Raw genomic sequence first — 18,820 nt, 5'->3', positions numbered from 1 at the left:
AGAGAGAGAGAGAGAGAGAGAGAGAGAGAGAGAGAGAGAGAGAGAGAGAGAGAAAGGAAGAAGAGAGAAAGAAAGAGGAAAGGGAAGAAAGAAAGAGATTCCCTGTAAAAAAAAACTTATGCCTTTGACGGACTAACAAATTTGCCGATAATTGGAGTATAGGTATTTAACTCCGACGCGCCTAAACATCCTCAAGCATCCTAATCACTAAAATTCTTTTCAGGGAAAGAGAGAGTTCGACCACTACACACAGTCGATCACGATTACGCAACGCACAAATTAGGAAACCACGATCAAGGCCACATCACCACAATAATTCGCACCACACAAAACATTAGCTAGACTTAGCACCAATTTTACGCACTTAGAGAATCATTATTTGTCTCCAATCCAGTAATAATAATAATAATAATAATGATAATAATAATAATAATGAATATCTCTCTATAGATCTAACATAAACCTGTCTACGAGCTATTTAAAATCTTTTTCAAGATAAACGTCTATATGCCTCCTCGGGAAGGATTGATTTGTCGGTTCGACTTGTTTTTGCCTTCCTTTTACGCGACTTCTCACTGCCTGTTTTATTTTTTTCTTTTTTCTCCCTTCGTTTGGTATGTGTAGTGGCTATGTAAAACGAAAGCAATAAGTTCTTAATAGGTGTCTATCGCGACGAGCCTGCGTAGTACGTAGTTTCCTTGTAACGGACTTGTCATGATGCTGTAATGTTGTAGAACATCAGTCAATTTACGAATTAGTGATTAATGTTTTGTACAGCTTCTTAATTAATACATTTAACGCGTCATTTTAGTCATTATTAATTGTTAAAAGTAATACGTGAAGTCACTGCCAAATCAATTGCATTTAACAATAGTCCCACACAAGCTTAGAAAAAAAAAAACGTCACAGTCGTAGTATCATACGCGTGTATATGACAGTTATATATATATGTGACAGCATATAAAATGTTTGTACTTATGTCTATATAATTATGTCTATATAAGAATCTATATACATACATATATATACATATAAATATATATATATATAAATATATATATATATTTGTATATATGTGTGTGTGTGTGTTAAAAATGGAAAAAAACAAGATGTTTCACGTATGAATGATCGTTTATATACTCAGCGTACTCACGCTACACATATGAATAAATATTTTTAGAGCAAATAAAATCTGATAAATTGCTGTGAACTCTAATTTAAGTTAACATTTCATTCGGCCATCACCTTACGTGCCGTAAAACGCTAAAAAAAAAGTAATGAAAAGGTAAGTTTTAAAATAGAAACATTGTGCATATACGTAATATACTCTTATCTCGATAATGTTTCTTCTACAAGCTTTTTATATTTTTCTGTACATTTTATATGTGTGTGTGTGCTTATATATATGCGCGCGTGTGTGTGTATATGTGTAAACCCTTTCTCGTTCATATTTTCATAGTTAATTTTCTTCGAAATAACATCATATTCACATATCCATATACGGTATTTCCACGTATTCTGTGTGCAGATCGTAACAAATTTAACACTGCGTGAGAAATTTAATTTAATTCATATTTCTTCGCGAGAAAATGAGACGTGTGAAATAACAAAACAGCCACGCAAATATCTCACATAACGTATGAGCGGAGGCTAAAATGGATGTACGAGTCGCGTTAAGTTCTGTACTAAACAAACGGGAGAAAGATAATAATTAACACAGGACACACGTCGCTCGACGACTTTTGCGAATGTGCGATAATCCTCGTCTTTTCTATACCTAATTTTAGGCTTAAGGTAGCCATGAGTTTTAACCCCGCGGACACCGAGGACGGAATCTTGATGTATTGTTCTCAAAGTGACGAAGGCCTTGGAGATTTTGCAGCACTGGTGATAAAGGACCGACATATCGAGTTCCACTTCGACATCGGCTCTGGAGAGGCGGTGATAAGATCCTCTTACACCGTCCAGCCCAGGATATGGACGTACGTAACGGTGAACCGGGACTTTAAGGAAGCGAAATTATCGGTGAACGGCGAGCCGTTCATGGAGGGCAAGGCGCCTGGAGCTTCGAGAACTATGACCCTAAACACTCCCCTCTACATCGGAGGGGTGGATCGCAGGAGAATCGTAGTCAACAAGAAAGTTGGTGTCGATCGAAACTTCCGCGGATGCATAAGCGAGGTAAGAGAATGATCGATCATACAACAGAAATCAATTACTTCAATCGATCGTCGGAAAGAAAAATTTAAAAGGATGTTCCCTCTGTCAGGGAAAATGAAAGTCGTCACACAACCCACATCTTTCCAATTGCCAACGTTTCCGTATCTTAATTAAATACGAATGAAATCTCCATCAAAGCGAATAATAATCCGCAAAAATCGATGTAATTAAGCGATAACAGCCAATTTCCAAGTATATAACGATAATTGATAATTCCATTTATTTTTAATCGCGATTATACGCGGTGAAAAGATGAAGAAATTCGTCCGATCTTTACTCTTTAATTCCGTACTTTTGTCCCAACAGCTTGAAGTTTCGTCGGGCAGTACAGACATACTGAAGTCGGCGATCGACTCGGCTAATATCGAGGACTGTTCGATGACACACCCGAATCAAACGGTCGCACCTACCACCGCGACTACTATGGCACCCACGCAACCACCAACGACGCCGTACAATCCGTGCGCGTCGAACCCTTGCGTCCACGGTGTGTGTCAAAGTTCAAACGCGCACGATTACTCGTGCACCTGCGAGTACGGATACGTCGGCAGAAGTTGCGAGAACGTGCTGAAACAGTGCGAGCTGCTCGCACCGTGCAGAAACGGCGGCACTTGTACTAATCTTCACGGATCTTACAAATGCGACTGCCGTCTCGGTTACAACGGGCAAAATTGCGAGAAGCGTGAGTACGCTTGACTTAATATAATTAAATAATAACTGGCTATACGTGCAATTACCGAAAGCTACGTTCGGACAAGAGGTGTGTGCCGGAGGAAAAAATAATCATACATTATTACGTGAAATTATATATGAGTGCGTGTAAATCTTGCGTGTTTGCAATTATATATGACCCATGTATTTGAATTATGTCTCTATATAGCCACATATACGGAATGTCTTATTTTAAATAATGCATTTTAATATCTCCTCTGTAATTCTACTTCTGTAATTTAAATGTGTCAAAGTGGCATCAAAATTTCGATTCGGGTATAGAGATAAAATTCATTTGTAATCATTTTTCTCCGTGATCTCCTGACGTTCCATAAAAAAAAGTCATGAATACGTGCGTGTATGTGTATAATTAAATTAATTAGAGTATATAATTATAATTGATATTTATAAATGTTCTTAATTTCTCTCTTTCTCCCACAGTGGCGGAAATTACATACGACATCGCGTTCAAGGGAGACGGCTGGTTAGAACTGGATAGATCTGTGATGACGCACGAAGAAGAACGCAGCGAGGTGTTAGGCCTCGAAATTAGCACCAACATGAGCAATGGGCTCATTTTGTGGCACGGCCAAACGCCGAACGATCTAACACCCGATGATTACATCGCCGTTGCCATCGTGGACGGGTAAGAAATATTGATAATCGAAACTATCAGGGAACTTAATAAGTCGTAAATTTATCATACTTATGATTGATTTAACGTAATCTCTTTTGTTAAAGGAATTTTAACGTTCGCTTAGCTGATCTCTTCATTAGAAATTCTGTTTTCCGCGACGAATTTCAATCAATGAACGGAGCGCTAAATTTTTGTCTTTCATTTTTGAAAAAGTCTTCTGAGGAGATCTTCTAAGGAGATTGCAATATCCTTGCTTATGTATGAGAATATCTATTCTTGATTTAAGACCAATTTTCTTTTTCCGTGTAGATACGTAGAGTATCAGTACAACCTGGGCTCCGGACCGGCCGTAATTCGTGTCACCGCTCAGCGGGTCGACGACGGCGAGCGGCACAGGATAATCTTAAAACGTCAAGGTAGCGACGGCAGCATCGAGCTGAACGGCGAGCACACCGAAAGCGGCGTGAGCGACGGCTTACAGCAAGTGCTGAACACACGAGGTAGCGTTTACCTGGGCGGTGTACCGGATTACGCGATGACCTATGGCAGATACCACGACGGATTCTCCGGTTGCATCTACACCTTGGAGGTGCAAGATTCGGGTGCTATCGACATCGGCGAGAAGGCCATCCGTGGAATAAACGTCTCACCCTGCACCAGGTGAGACACAAGTACGGAGTAGCGTGAGATAGGAAGTAGCTTCTTTAAAGCTGATCGCGATTTTCGGATGTATTCGAGCGACATTGCGATTCGGATTGAAAATTCGAACGTTCGTTTGAGAGAATCAAAGGGAAATAATTACAAATTATATAAGACGTTGAGGGGCCGAATAGTTCGAATGGCGCACACACGCAAAACTGTCCATCGTATTTTCATTTCACGAATTGAAAAAAAACATAAACTTCTGCAAATGTTGTACTCGTGATATTAATTTTACACGACAATTTGCCAACTTCAAGACAGTTGTTGGTAGTCTTATTTTTGCAGGGAGTCCTTTCAAACTTTAACAGCACACTTATCGACATGCATAATCTGCACATGTGTATAATTAAAAGGAGATTTACCGATGGCGATTCCGATGTCACCGTTTTTAATTCGATCGATCCAACTAGTCTTGTTTCAATAAGAAACAGGAAGACAAGAGACTCGTAGAAATATCATGAAAAAATTGCAAGATCGTTAACCGTCTGATTTTCCAGAAATCACTACGCAAAATGCACAATTTTTCTTATAAATTGAAGCCTCAACTCACTTTTGTTATAAGTTTTATAACCTTTATTACAAGTTGAGTCACAACTATCTGGCCCCTGGCAAATGACAAAAGAAATATAATAATTGTGAAATACACATATCAGCAATACAAAAGTATACGATCATCCGAATATTCGTGGTCTCTTTGAATAAAATGACTCTTCGAATGACTAATCTCGCTTTGGATGTGATTTTGCACGCTGCTCAGAGTCAGATGGATCCCGTCTTCGTTAGTATTTACGGACGCGGACGCGGACGTGTTCGACGCGTTCGTACCACCGCCGCCGGTGAACATTATTCATCCGAAACCCGCGGCCAATCTGGCCGCGCACGGCGTCACGGGTTACTCGTTGTTGATAGTACTTCAAAATTTCGTCGCTTTAACTAGAGATCTTAAGGGACAAAGTGTACTTTTCGCGCTGCTGTGCGCTGTAGACGCGGTCAACATTCTCAAAAGCTTGTTCAGCTAAATAACAGAGTATCGTACAGCGGGAAGTGTTATCGTCGATCTAGCTCGTCGGAAGTGCACGTATCTTCTTCAGACCAAACTCCGCAATTCGATCATTCGATGCGCCAAGGTGTACAGTGTATTCCGAAAGGTGTGCATTTCCGCGAGTTTCCGCATACGACATGTACAGCTGATAGATTTGTATAAATTATATGTAAATTGTATTTAAACGCTTGGCCGGCATCGCGGAAGCAACGCGACGAGACTACGGTACGTCATTCTCAGATTATACACACATTTATATATTCGATCAAATTTTTTTCTCGGATTCACGTTCGTTGTTGGAGCGGTATATTAATGTACTTATTGCGTGGACTGTCACAACATATCGCCGGATAGGCGAACCTGCGTTCAAAACAGATTTCGAGCGGGCCCGATGCAAATTTTTGAGAAAGCAGAAAAGTGACAAATCTAAGGCAGAATTTGTTCTGTCGGATTAATATTGCCGAAATACGACAAAGTCTATATTGACAGGCAACGAGATCGCAGATTGGCGGCGGAAACTAAGAACAGAGCCCGATAGCGATCTGAAAGCAGTAAAGAAACCGAGCGAATCTTGCTGCGCAAAGTTTTGCCGGCAGGCTTCGCGTGGTTTCCGCTGTCAATCTGCTCGGATTGCCTGTCAGCGGCAGGCTTTGTCGCCGAAACACGAATGCAGACGCAGATAACTATGGGGTTTCTATGGTGTGGGATTCTGGCCAAATTTGTTCGTCAATCCGCGCGCAATCGGCGATGATCAATTTTGCTCACTAGGCCGCGTAACGCAATTCATCGTTAAGTATTGATTGAAATTCGTGTGTGCTTTATTTTGCAGCGATCGAACTGACAAACTTCCAACACGCGATGACCCACGCGGACACTGAAAGGAAGAGATCCGCATTGTACATTCGAGGAACGTACTGCGAATTTGTATCACCCTATCGAGTGGTAACACCCGCTTACATGCGTAAATGTCGAATCTTAAGCCAAATATATCCGTTAAATTTTTCACACGTAATTAATGTGTTTCGCGAAGGATGTTCTAAGTATAAAGGATCAAAAGCAAATTTAATATTAAGCTAATCAAACGTCGTTCCGGCATTGCACGACCTATGAAGGGCGCGGCTTCACGATTATGCAATAAGAAAATAATTTGTTTGTCAACGGGACATCGCGGAAATCGAAAAATGCGAGAAGTATTTAATCCTTAATTAAGTATCCTTCCCCCCCCCCCTCCGATCGCCCGGTTCATCAGCAAACGAGATGAAAAAGTGTGCGTAAAAGATACGAAAAAGTGATTGATGCTTAACGAGAACGTATGTGAACAGTTTTATATACGTAGATATACAGAGTCTATTATCTCTTGTAACTCACATATATCGAGATATTTTATAATTAACGTGACTTTTTATACTGCCTTTTATTTGCACGGAGACATATATGTTCGATTCGCATGTAATGAGCCATTGTTTCGGAAACGGTAAAAAGTCCATGCATAATATAATATGTTAAATTGTCCAATTCTCACGTTTTCCCACCGCTAATAATGGTCACCCTTTACGTTTTACCCTTTCTTTACTCAAGCTTTCGCGACGTCTCACTTTTGCAAATTAGCCATGTATTACGAACAGCTGATACGACAACTACGGAACGGAACCGCAATTAACGATGAAACGTATATAGTCTATAATTTTTCACTGCCATATAATGATTTGTTCATATTTGTAATAAGATGAAACAGGTGTGCCGGCGACGTCCGTACAAGAGGATAAATATTATTCACTAGCGTATGAGTGTAATCAAAATTCTACCGACATTTTTATCTCTCTTATTACCGAAAAGACAATAAAATCTCGTCGCAGCAGAAGCATTTCATTGGGGGAAACAACAAGCGACTCTTTCTACGCGATATTAGGTGTCCGATTTTTACATTTTGAACAAAAAGAGCATACATTTATATATTTAAAACATACATTTATATATTTATAATGTGAAATATGTAAGCTGCACGAACGCGTTGATTTCTACTAATATTAAATATTATAGGCCGCCATGAAGAGGAAAATTCTCAGAACAAAGAACATCAATAATCAGATGGAGAATCTTATATACATATGTATGTATGTGTATATATAATTGTTAAAACTCTCCAAATCTAGATTGCACTCATACCTTGATGAATATTTATTATTTATCTTATGCAGGGTATTCCAGAATTATAGATGAAGACTTGACTGGGTAATAAATTACAAACAAAAGACAAATAAAAACGTCTTAACAAACATACAGCACAGACCTCTAAGGGAGGTTCTAAAAATGCCCAAAGAACATCCCTATGCCCTGAAGACATTCATCGAGTAATATTCTCTATGGGATAAGTTTAGAAATTAGTCGTTTTTAATATATTTAACTTTTTATTTTATAAACTATAAGTTGTTTCGGATAGTTATTTTTTAATTTTTAGGTGTTGTTTTTCTTTTTGTAAAATTTCATAGATCAAATTAGACTGATTTAAGGCTCCTAGACTCTCTAGCTTTGGCTGTCCGATGATGTCAGAAGCGACAAATCGCACGCCAAAATATATTACGATATATGTTACGGAATTTAAGTTCAAAGACATTTCCAATATAACGAGCTCTTTCATTCGCGATGGAATTGCGCGTGTTACATCATCTATACATGAAAGGTGTACCAGTCGTATCCCGAATAATCTGATTACCCACTTAAGTCGTTATCTATAATTTTAAAACCCTAAAAAAAATTCTAATACCCCGTATGCATAGATGCTTATATGCGATTTTTAATAGACAGATAATCAAGGATCGATAAATAAGTAATAAGTAATAAATGAATAATCGATCATAGCAACAACATCGAACGATCGTATGTATTTTTCGTTCGAGTGTGTCGAGAAGAACGATGAAAGTTGCGTATAAAAAAAAAATTGCGATACGTAAAAAGAATTGGTGCTAGTGAAAAATAGATCACCACTTATGTGAAATTTATATTAAATATGATATGAGAAACGCGCGCGCGCGCGCATATGTATATACACTAAGTGAGCAGTAATTTGCGTTCTTTAATATTCTCTACATTGGTGATTTCATGAAAGTAAAACATACAATTTGAAAGTAACAGGATCACATGAGTACACCTCGGATCACTGTCCAGGATAAAACAATGGAAATACGATAATTCATATTATAGTATATACAAAAATAAATCATTCAAATGTATTTCCACGTGACGAGCGATAAATGTGATTTGTATCTCTTTAAACCTGCGAATTATTATCTGGCATACGGATAAAATGCTTTTATTTCGATATAGTATATCATATGATTGATTCTCAATTGAATATATTTCTTTTTCTTTACGTAACTTTATGTGGCCATTTTATAGTTTTTTGACAATAAAGTAGAAGGAATATATCCTCAATATATAAATATGAGATACATAATATGTAAAAAAAAAGCCTGCCTTGAATGCACATTGACATCAGACCGTGTCTCTCCTACTCTTTTTTATACATCCTTTTATCGGCAGGTGCCGTCTAACGCGTAATAGATAAATTACTATATTTTTTACGGTCTCATTGTGTTCAATACGTTGTGTGGCGGAGTGCCTATTAGTAATATTAATTCTCAATTAATATATCCTTTATAATATGAATACGAGATATGTCAAATTCAATCAGCATTAACGATATATTCATGGAAAAAATGAAAAATATCATTTAACGAGATTCTCTCGTCTTGAGAATTCATTACGAGACAAGATATCAACGTAAAATAATGTATCATAGGTCCTGTGAAATTTTCTATGTCCGCTACGGCTCTATTAATACACTGTAAATGATCATGTACAGAAAATNATATATATATATGTACATATGTATGTATGCTTGTAGATTATTATATTCAAACACTTTAATTATATACCAACATCGAATGAATGCTTTTGGATGTTCATGCAAACGTTAATTATGTAATATCGCATTATAAGTATGCATATTATATTGTATATGTATAGGGTGAAATATAACAAACATTATAAATTGCAATAGCTTCTCTTTAAGCAATTACGATGTCAGGACACAAATAGCAGTGCTATCCGGACATCTCGGCTAAAAGTGAATTTTAAAATAGCAATTATTTCATCCTATACATATAAAATCATACTGAAAGTATCTACGGTAACATAAAAATGTAGTCTATTGTTATACAATAATTCTTCAAAGAAAATGAGACAATAAATATAATTTTGCTAACGAGCCGTGTACCTCGACTGTTTCATCATAAACATTTTACCCAAGATATGTTTCTAAATATTAAATTGGCCATAATAAGTCTTTTAGTTTTTTTTTTAAAGGTAGCATTTACTTCACTTTTGATTTGAGTATACTTGGTATAAAAACTTCACGTATGTATGTGTAATATAAAAGTTAACACTTCAACATATTATTAAGAAAAGAAGCGTTTTTTGAAGATGGAATAACAAAGCTGCCTGGAAGAAAGTAGTCGAACAAAATAGTCAATACATTGTTTCGAATTTGCACATAAAATGTTTTTAAATTTCCTTTAGCAAAAAACTGAAAGACTTTTTGACCAAACCAATACTTGGAAGTTTCAATTTATGTCGGATATTTCTCCAACATAAAAAAGTTGCCAAAAATGAGTTAAATATTGAACAGAAGAACTTTATTATGCAATTTCATTCATAATATTTACATATTGCTATTCTGTACAATCATATATGTTAAAACTGTTTAGTAACAATCGTTACATTAAACCTGAGGTTTTTCTGCAAATAAAAGTTTTCAACCCTTTTATTACGGCAAACTCCGGCCGAAAAGAGCAATTATTCTGCAATGGGCAATCATAGTCGCATAGCACAATACGCATTTAGTAGCAAAAAGTTTAAAGATTAAACTTATGACTAGACGGTACAAAAAATATGTAAATTGGCAAATATTAATTAAGCACGTATCACAAGTATAAAAAGGAATTTCTTTTAATCTGAATAAAGAATTAATCCGTTGAATTTAAGTTATCACAAACACACATGTACAAAGCGTTTTCCTTCTTTTGTCCGAAACAAATTTGGGACAACATAGGATTACGCCGATATTGGATGCTATAAATTAACTTTGTACCCAGATATATATGGAAGTCCAGTTCCTACTTTTCTCTGATATTCAGCGTAGTCTTCACCGAAGAAATCGAATAAAGTTACTTCTTCCATCAGAACACGATCGTGGAAAAAGTTCCATGACATCCACGCGTATGCGACAAAGCATAGTGGATTTTGAAGTATTAACTGTGATAAAGAATTAAATATGAGTATTTCAATAAGATGAAATAAGTATTTCACATGAGCACAAGATTATATCGCAGACCAGAGACACGAATCAACATTTTTAACTATTGAAGCATTGAGGACCAAAAACATCTATGCTTTAGAGATATTCTTTCAAGCTTCTCTCATCAGAGACAATGTTTTAATGAATAGTATAAAAAATATTACCAACATATTCATCAACTACATGTTTCAACAATTTTGAATCAAACATAACAACTAATAAACTCCTATGATTTTTATGAATTAACGCATTTATAATTTAAGATGTTTTAGACATATGTGAAAATAGGACATTCGTGTAATAAGATCACACAATATGCGATATGTTGAGAGACTGAAGAAAATCCTGAATTCCTACCTGTGTTCCAACAGACCAATAAAACCATCCGACATAACTGGGATGCCTGCACAGGCCGTACACACCATGAGTGACAAGTTCATGATTGTCGCTCTTTTCACTTTGCACATAATGGTTAAAATTATGCTTTGCAGTACACATCGCCAGTTTTCTCAATATCTCGCCAGAAATACATAATGTTAGGCCGAAATAGGATACAAGCGAAGGTAACTTCATATTTTGGAAATAATATCTTTCGACGGAGAATTCTAACCAACTAAGAGACGCCGCCACACCGTATATTATGCTATGATTGAGGATAAAACTATCGATTGACAAAGTAGCAGGATTTGCCCATGCTATTGCCAGAAATTCGGAATAATGAAAGGTCGCTAATACCGTCATATAAATGCCAAACACCTGCCATGACGACGGGGCGATCATTGATACCAGGATGCCGATTCCAAACGCATATCCAAGGAACAGCGCTCTGACAGCTACCTTAAAAAGAAAAAGGAAGTCTCAAATTCTGTCTAAAGTTGCAAATAAAATATATAATAAGATAATAAATATTTACCTGGTACGAAAAATCACGGAACGCCAGGAATGCGAATGCATTTATAACAGCGTATTGCACGGCATGCAGGAGCCAGACATTCGTAAAATATGAAGCGTAAATGTCGAGTTGCAATCGCGACAGAATCTCGGGAAAGAGAGATATTAAACCGGCGACAGTGAAGCAAATCAAACTGATTGTTCCGTCGCGGCAAAGCATCTTCTCCGGCTAGTCTTTCTTCTTCTGTACTTCACTCGTGGATTTTCGTTCCGTAAGGAACGTAATCCTATTCTCTCTCTTTTTTGCTAAGTTACTTTGCTGACAATTGTACAGCATCTGTTTTTCCTTAACTCTTTCTCGTTAAGTAAAAACGTACTTGTATCACTTGTATAATATCGCGAATACAAATATTAACGAAAATAAACGAGCCTGGAACGAACGAGATTATACACCACAGAGCTAGCAGTGACTAGCTTTCATCGCGCATGCGTGATGAGTTTAGTGAAATTTAGTGAACTTTGCTCCGATTGGTCAAATTTCAATTTTAATCTTCAATCTACAGTCTGATATGAGCTTTACGTATATACGAGCCAGAGAGGCGTACGATTTAAAAAATTTCGAGTTGGTAATATTGGACTCTAGGACGCTGGAGCCATTGTGCTTCTATTCTGATGATACATAACGATGGATGTAATAAGTATAAATGCGAGAAATGCGACACAGCATTGCGGGAGAGAAATCTATCCAAGTTGAAACATAAATAGAGATTGATCGAGTGTGTGCAAAATAGTAGAATTTTTTTTATTCCATGTTTATTCGACGGTTTGTACGCAGACGTACTAGAGTGCCTGTTGGATTATTCGACATTTTAAAACTAATTCTGTAATAATATTGCATCACTACGTGAAGTATTGCATATACATTCGCTCTTTAAACATTCTACGATATTATGAGGCCCGGTCAGAGACGACAACAGGGTCTGCAATACGGCATTTATTTGCTGTTGATGCAGACTGTAAATATTGGCATCGACAAAATACCACCTGCTACTTTGATTGGAGTCATTCTACAGGTAATCTTTTAACATAGTTCACATTAATTGAAGATTCATGAGAAAATCTTTGAAATAGGAAAGATCAAACGATATGTAACACTTTTTACTGTATTTAAAAAATCAGTACACTTATGTCGATGTCGCAGAATAATTGTATCATCACATGCGAGCAACTACATTATATTTATGAGTCTTATAAGCAGCGAATTAATATTGTATTTGTAAAGTTACATCGCCGTTGTCATTTGGTAGACTTTGCTGTACGTCGGATTGATCCAAGTGCCATGGAACGCGGAAGAAGTATGCATATCGGCTGTGAAAATACTTAAATATAAAAACTGGCGGTCATTTTTCCTCTCAAACTTCGAGCATGGATCCGACATGCATTTGTACTATAACATGATTTCTTTCATTCTGAAGGGCTCCTATTTGGAGCCTATCTATGGAACGATCAACTTTGTGTTTTTACTCTTTGTGTTATCAACCGGCTGTAGTGCAATGTACGTCTTTTTGGGATACATGTTGACTCAATTGACAGGGGACTACGGATATTACACGACCTGCGCTATCGGTTTCTCAGCAACGTTATTTGCATTGAAAGTGATCGCTCTGTGCGAAGAACGCGATAGATTACACAACATCAATGGATTCCACGTACAGAGCAAATTAGCCGTGTGGGTCGAGCTGATTTTGATACATCTGTTAGTTCCAAATTCCTCATTCGTGGGCCACTTGGGAGGAATTTTAGTTGGATGTTTGTATTCTTATACGTTTGTCGGTGAGATGGTTGACAACATGATACATATGATAACCGGCAAACCTATTATACACGAGGAACAATTTTACAGAAGTCGAAACACACTGTTCACTTAACGCATACACATTTCATGTGAAATATTTAATCGAATCTCGTTTATCACATAACAAATACAATGACTGCGTTCGAAAAACACGACAGTTGCACAACCGTTGAGTAATCTATCAATGTAATTGGCCTAAATTTCGAAATCTAACAGGAAAAACCAATGATCATTGGTCGCTCATCATTCGCTTTGTTTCGCTGAACGCAACTAATGATACAAACTTGATGACTTGAGCGGAAGTTTAAAATTGAAATTATAATTAAATCAAAATATTACGGATAGAGAGAATGATATATTCTTACATGTATATATAAGTTTCTTCTACATAGTATGTAAAGTACAAATCTTGAAATGTAAGATCTGTGTTAAACGAATTTAATGTTTTTTTTTTGTAAATTTTTGTTACGTAATTTTCGAATAAAATATTTAAAAAATACATATGTATGTGTGTATACAAACAAACATAACAAATCTAATTTGTACTACCTTGCACTGATACACAGTCATTTCTTTTGCACACGGAATACACGGTAAAATNGAGAGAGAGAGAGAGAGAGAGAGAGAGAGAGAGAGAGAGAGAGAGAGAAACGGTTTTACGGTATAAAATAGAGAGGCATAACTTCTTTTAAGCCTATTTACCTAAGAACGCTTTTACCTTTCTTGATTATTCTTAATTATACAGGGTTTCCCCAACACAAAGAGAACGTCTAAATATCTCCTTTGTTTCTAAATGATGTAAGAAATACATAAAATGATCCGAATATAATGTGAATAGTTTCGAAGGAGAAATACCGCGGAAGGAAACTTTCGTCACGGTTATTTTTGTGATCATCTGAATACTCCTCATAATTAAAAATAGAGATATTTAGATGTTCTCCTTGTGCTGGGACATCCTGTAAAGGATGTATACTATAAAGTAGCCACAAACTTCTCGAAGAACCTTTTTTCACGTCCATAAGACAAGTTCAACGAGCAAATGACTTTGTAAATGACTCACTGATAGCCGATAAAAAGTGGACAATTGGGAATTCATTGTTTCAATCTAATCTTGATGCGATGATACGCGTTGCACAGCAACCCGCGTATGTTATATATGTTTCGAAAGCTCTCGGGTTGAACGTTATAGGCCGAGTCGACCGCTTTTGCCCAAATTTCAGTCTCCTCGCTGTTCTCGTCCACGGGCAGATCCACGCTCCACAATGTCCAACTCCAATATCGGCCTTCCTTCGCCTTGAGATCTTGCCCCGACAGATCCGCCGTATGCCAAGTCTCGCCTTTGTCGTTCGTCACGTCGACACGAATGATCCTGTGGCCGCCACCAGACCATGCGTAACCTAGCGTAAAAACGTGAAATTGTAATCCACTTTATCCACCATATAATATATTTTCTGTTGCGATCGCAAGATTCCCTTTTCTTGTTTAATGACGTCAAGAGCGAAGGAACGTACGCCAAGATTTTTTCGCGTTACACTTTCAAATAAAAAGATGTATCCACAAAATGACACTTGCGATCGGCCGATTCAGCAAAATTTGAAATATTAGACATCACGAAATTTATCGAATCAAACTGCAAACTATATTAATGAAATGGGGTTAATCGAGAGAGTATTTCAGCAGAATATTTTCCATCGGGGGTGCTTTCTCGCTTCTAGCGTCATTAAACAAAGGCAAGTCACTACTCCGGAGCCTCGATTGCACGCAATATGGTAATTTTTACTCTCACCTTTCACCTCGACCTTCCCGTTTTTCACCTCGACTGCATCTGAATCTTGCGGGCTGCAAATCGCCGATATTACGGGCATTTCTTGTATCGCGGGCGATTTGGAAAAGTCCACATTGTCCCAGTTTATGCTTGGCGAGAAGCCTTTGTAATCGCCCTGCTGCCACTGCGACGGGCTCTCCTGCTTCGAGATTGTAATCTTATCTATCGATTGGAACATTTCAACGCGTAAGATTATGTCCACTTGTGCACGATCGTATTAAATAGCGTCTCGAAATTGTCCCATACTCAGCCACTTGACGTTCCTTGCGCCTACAACACCCGGAACGATCACTCTGACGGGGAATCCGTGATCCCTGCTCAACGGTTGGCCGTTCATCTCGTAAGCCAAAATCACATCCCCCCTAGGATCCATGGCTTTCGAAATAGGAATGCTCGCGCCATACGGTGTTCCAGACGGATCCAGATCATGCCCTTCAAACTGACCGAATAAGAGAGAATGAGAAACTAAAAATTTCCTTAATATATCTTTGCGTAATATAAATAGAAATATAATAGAATCACGCATGATGCGTCAGAAAATAACGGCTTCTTAATTAATTTCTGTTAAAAAAAACGCCTGAGGAAATGGATCGAGCAAACTTGTAATCGAAGCACGTAACTCCTGAAATATCCTGTACTTTACAGCGGGCGAATAAAAATTGGGGAATTTACCTGAACGTGACTGAACATGTCTTCATTGATTCCTAGATCCTTCAACACATCACACAATCGCGCACCAGTCCAAGTTGCATTGCCGACAGCACCCACGTCCCAACTTAGACCTCTCAGTTTCTTGACCTGAGAGAGAGAGAGAGAGAAAAAAAGTCAAGCGACTTCTCAGTGTTTCATTAACTTTTACGCATTCCAAGAGATGATTCTTTGTAATTGTCAATGTACAATCTGGATTTACCTTCGCCATTTCCGAACGTCTGTTCCCTCCACACATAACAGCTGCTGTTATCGTGTGCTTCTTATATCTCTTCAATTCGTCAAAATTTATCGTCTCTTTTGTTTCTCCTTCGATCGTTAATTCTAACGTATAGTCCTTTAAATCTACTTCAGGTACTGGCAGGTGATTTCTGACATAAAACAATGCGCTGAAAAAGGTCAGACTCAATGTCTGTGAGGAGATGTGTGTGTAACAAGGGAAACTGAGATGCAAATGATAGATATATGCTTACTTTGGCGTGTGGAAACTTTCAACCAATAGAGGAGACGGTGGTTCGGCGCAAAAAGGCTTCTGATTGTTAATTATCAAAGCTTTATGCCGGGAAGGCTCATTCACGTATGCATCATGCGAATCGTTTTTGTTAGACTTTGCATCTTCCTCGGAAATATTGCCTATTCTCATGGACTCCAGTAACGATTGTATCTCCGGTGTGTTGTGATTTGCAAAGATAGACCAGAAAGGATCGATCGCGCCTCCCGCAGCCATTAAAATTTTCGAAGGACCACCCGGATGCTTGTCCACAAATTCTGTTATGTCGTACACGCCTTGTCCGAAGGTAACCCAAATACGATTTTCCTTGTTATCATGTTTCCCTACTTCTTCCAAGGTGTATGTTCTCATATCCTCTCGTAATTTACCGCATTCCACATCCTGTGTTTTGCTGAGAGCATAAACGCTTTTCTTATACCGAAAGGTGTAATAAGATATACCTAGAATTGACGCAGCCGTGGCAACATATGTTGCATAGAGCAAGACAGAATCTTGCTTAGTCTTGAAAGATTCATTCTTTTTATCCGTGAAGCACTGTCGACGACCGTTAATATAATTCTTCACAACTACTTGTAGCAATGGCACTTGAGACCTGAAATAAATTAAGGAGGAGATAGTTTCTAAAATTAAAACTGCGTCTGTCTACGATAAAGTGGAAAAATACATTTAGGAATAACACTGTGTGATGATTTATAATAAATAGGATATTCTTAAAACAGAAAGATGATTGTGCAAATACCGTTGTCTCATTCGATGGAACATTTTCCAATATGATAAATTCATAGTCGAGTATAAACACTTAAACACTTTTTACTTGATATCTTATCCGCACAATCGCAATGTCAATAATGTCATTTGGAAATATCAGTGTAACATCAACAGTGTAACGTCCGGACTTATTTTGGAACATTAATAATATATTAGTATAGATCGGAGGCCAACTTGTCTGATTTCAGACATCACTAGATTAGATATTCATTAGGTATAGATATTTTATCCCTATGTTACTAGATGTAAGTACGTGCGCATATGTATATTCGCGCACGTCAAATATTATAATTAAAATTATAACGCCGAAGAAACGACACTGCGTGTCGTTAGAGAGTCTTAAAATCGATGGATCAACTATAGACAAGAGAAACCGTAATCTTTCAATGCGATAAGGCGTCCCGCTGTTAACATAAACAGAAGCATGAAAACTGAACAATCCAAACACCACTCAGGACCGACACGGCGATATCGACGCGGTGACATCATACCGATGAAATGAATTTCTTCCATCTCCATGACTCCATCAGCCAACCAGAAAACGACTCTCAGCGTCAAAGCAACATATAAAAACGCGCGCATTCGTTGAGAAGGCGATTATTTTCTCGTAATTAGTCTCTGATACTCGTGTACTTATATATTGTAGAATATATTAGTCATAAAATCCAATTAGCAATTACTTTTGTCTATCCTTCATTTTTCGAACGTTGAGAAATCGAAATTCGGAATCGCGGGCCGCATTCCCCATAGCGTAGCGCCGGAATACCCGAGACCGAGCCAGGAGAACGAGCGGCTCTGATTTCTCGCCAGATTCATCGACCAGATGAATCGCCAGACTCCGGAGACCCAGGGTAAACCCAGGATGAAAAGCAGAGTGACCCAAAAGCGAAGTCATCACTCTGCTGACCGTCCACGTAAGTCACTGATTTTACTACTTTCAAATTTCCCTATATAGTTATCTATCGTGGACGTAACACCAGTGTATCAGACTGATCGAGAAAGCTTATTATACTGGTGGGAACTGTAGTGAATTTTAAAAATAACTAAAGCCGATGACTGGCTGAGTTCCTGACTGCGTTCCAAAATTCTATTCAACGCGGGTAAAGATTCCCGCAGCCAACGTAACGCGAGACACGATATGCGATACACGATAATATCCAATGAGCGTACTGTTTTCCCAGAAAAACTACATTGGATATCACGTGTCTCATTTCTCTGAGGTTCGATTTCCGAATCAATCATAACTATGAGAAAAACTATTTGGAAAACATCGATGTTCGCTCATTGAGGATGCGTTACACGAGTTTGTCGGATGCGCCGATTGGCTGTCGGATAGAGAATTTCTAGAGTTCCCAACATTTTCTCTAGAGCGTAACATTACTCTCAATGAGCAATCATCGACGATTTTGCCCATCCCTTATGATGCACAAATGTTAGAAAAAATGATGCGGTTAATACGAAAACTTAGAAATTCTGAGTCTAGGGAAATTACAATGCCTAGGGAATGCGACGAGTTTTTTATCCGTGACTGTACATACTGTACATATCGCTACTGGGAACACTGATACCGAGCAGTATGTATCAGTATGTGTCA

The 18,820-nt window shown here is 37.9% G+C and overlaps 4 protein-coding genes across 24 annotated transcripts in view; 2 read left to right on the top strand and 2 right to left on the bottom strand.

Annotated features, from left to right (window-relative positions):
- Nucleotides 1-8,867, top strand: part of LOC106746236 (basement membrane-specific heparan sulfate proteoglycan core protein) — a 224,661-nt gene extending 215,794 nt beyond the window's left edge. For 18 of the 19 annotated variants that reach the window (XM_014622582.1, XM_014622571.1, XM_014622572.1 and 15 more), the window contains 5 exons: nt 1,788-2,181; nt 2,527-2,902; nt 3,373-3,577; nt 3,878-4,228; nt 6,142-8,867. In XM_014622582.1, the coding sequence (XP_014478068.1) occupies nt 1,788-2,181; nt 2,527-2,902; nt 3,373-3,577; nt 3,878-4,228; nt 6,142-6,190 (1,375 nt within the window). In that variant the 3' untranslated portion in view covers nt 6,191-8,867. Of the gene's footprint in view, nt 1-223; nt 811-1,787; nt 2,182-2,526; nt 2,903-3,372; nt 3,578-3,877; nt 4,229-6,141 lie in introns of those variants that run through there. The other variant, XM_014622586.1, reaches the window with a different exon arrangement.
- Nucleotides 8,868-9,984: 1,117 nt separating this feature from the next.
- On the bottom strand, nt 9,985-11,873 carry LOC106746204 (protein-S-isoprenylcysteine O-methyltransferase). Its single transcript, XM_014622511.1, has 3 exons — nt 11,582-11,873; nt 11,026-11,505; nt 9,985-10,625 (listed from the first exon to the last, which is right to left on the bottom strand). The coding sequence occupies exons 1-3, from the start codon at nt 11,777-11,779 to the stop codon at nt 10,443-10,445; spliced, it is 861 nt and encodes a 286-aa protein (XP_014477997.1). The 5' UTR covers nt 11,780-11,873; the 3' UTR covers nt 9,985-10,442.
- A 324-nt stretch (nt 11,874-12,197) lies between these two features.
- On the top strand, nt 12,198-13,503 carry LOC106746398 (rhomboid-related protein 4-like). Its single transcript, XM_014622978.1, has 2 exons — nt 12,198-12,632; nt 12,867-13,503. Exons 1-2 carry the CDS (start codon nt 12,510-12,512, stop codon nt 13,485-13,487), a joined length of 744 nt encoding a protein of 247 aa, XP_014478464.1. The 5' UTR covers nt 12,198-12,509; the 3' UTR covers nt 13,488-13,503.
- On the bottom strand, nt 13,484-17,354 carry LOC106746397 (probable sulfite oxidase, mitochondrial). 3 transcript variants are annotated; one of them, XM_014622975.1, is made up of 7 exons: nt 17,198-17,354; nt 16,421-17,050; nt 16,150-16,336; nt 15,912-16,037; nt 15,486-15,678; nt 15,201-15,401; nt 13,484-14,811 (listed from the first exon to the last, which is right to left on the bottom strand). In XM_014622975.1, exons 1-7 carry the CDS (start codon nt 17,239-17,241, stop codon nt 14,507-14,509), a joined length of 1,686 nt encoding a protein of 561 aa, XP_014478461.1. In that variant the 5' UTR covers nt 17,242-17,354; the 3' UTR covers nt 13,484-14,506. The 3 variants fall into 3 exon arrangements, with proteins under 3 accessions (XP_014478461.1, XP_014478462.1, XP_014478463.1); XM_014622976.1 differs by having other exon boundaries at nt 16,150-16,318; XM_014622977.1 differs by having other exon boundaries at nt 14,530-14,811; nt 15,201-15,378.
- Between the last annotated feature and the right edge of the window lie 1,466 nt (nt 17,355-18,820).

Source organism: Dinoponera quadriceps, unplaced genomic scaffold, assembly GCF_001313825.1.
Source record: "Dinoponera quadriceps isolate SergipeBrazil2010 unplaced genomic scaffold, ASM131382v1 scaffold566, whole genome shotgun sequence".
Lineage (NCBI taxonomy): Eukaryota > Metazoa > Arthropoda > Insecta > Hymenoptera > Formicidae > Dinoponera > Dinoponera quadriceps.
This window is presented reverse-complemented; position numbering and strand designations above follow the sequence as displayed.

Bases quoted from the DNA above. Each gene is read 5' to 3' on its own strand.
- LOC106746204 (XM_014622511.1), bottom strand. From the start codon at position 11,779: ATGCTTTGCCGCGACGGAACAATCAGTTTGATTTGCTTCACTGTCGCC. The intron at 11,506-11,581 runs GTAAATATTTAT...TTTCTTTTTAAG, and splicing joins TCCGTGATTTTTCGTACCAG to GTAGCTGTCAGAGCGCTGTT. The intron at 10,626-11,025 runs GTAGGAATTCAG...TCTTTATCACAG, and splicing joins ATTGGTCTGTTGGAACACAG to TTAATACTTCAAAATCCACT.
- LOC106746398 (XM_014622978.1), top strand. From the start codon at position 12,510: ATGAGGCCCGGTCAGAGACGACAACAGGGTCTGCAATACGGCATTTAT. The intron at 12,633-12,866 runs GTAATCTTTTAA...GTCATTTGGTAG, and splicing joins TGATTGGAGTCATTCTACAG to ACTTTGCTGTACGTCGGATT.
- LOC106746397 (XM_014622975.1), bottom strand. From the start codon at position 17,241: ATGAATTTATCATATTGGAAAATGTTCCATCGAATGAGACAACG. The intron at 16,337-16,420 runs GTAAGCATATAT...GACCTTTTTCAG, and splicing joins GAAAGTTTCCACACGCCAAA to CGCATTGTTTTATGTCAGAA. The intron at 15,679-15,911 runs GTAAATTCCCCA...TTATTCGGTCAG, and splicing joins ACATGTTCAGTCACGTTCAG to TTTGAAGGGCATGATCTGGA.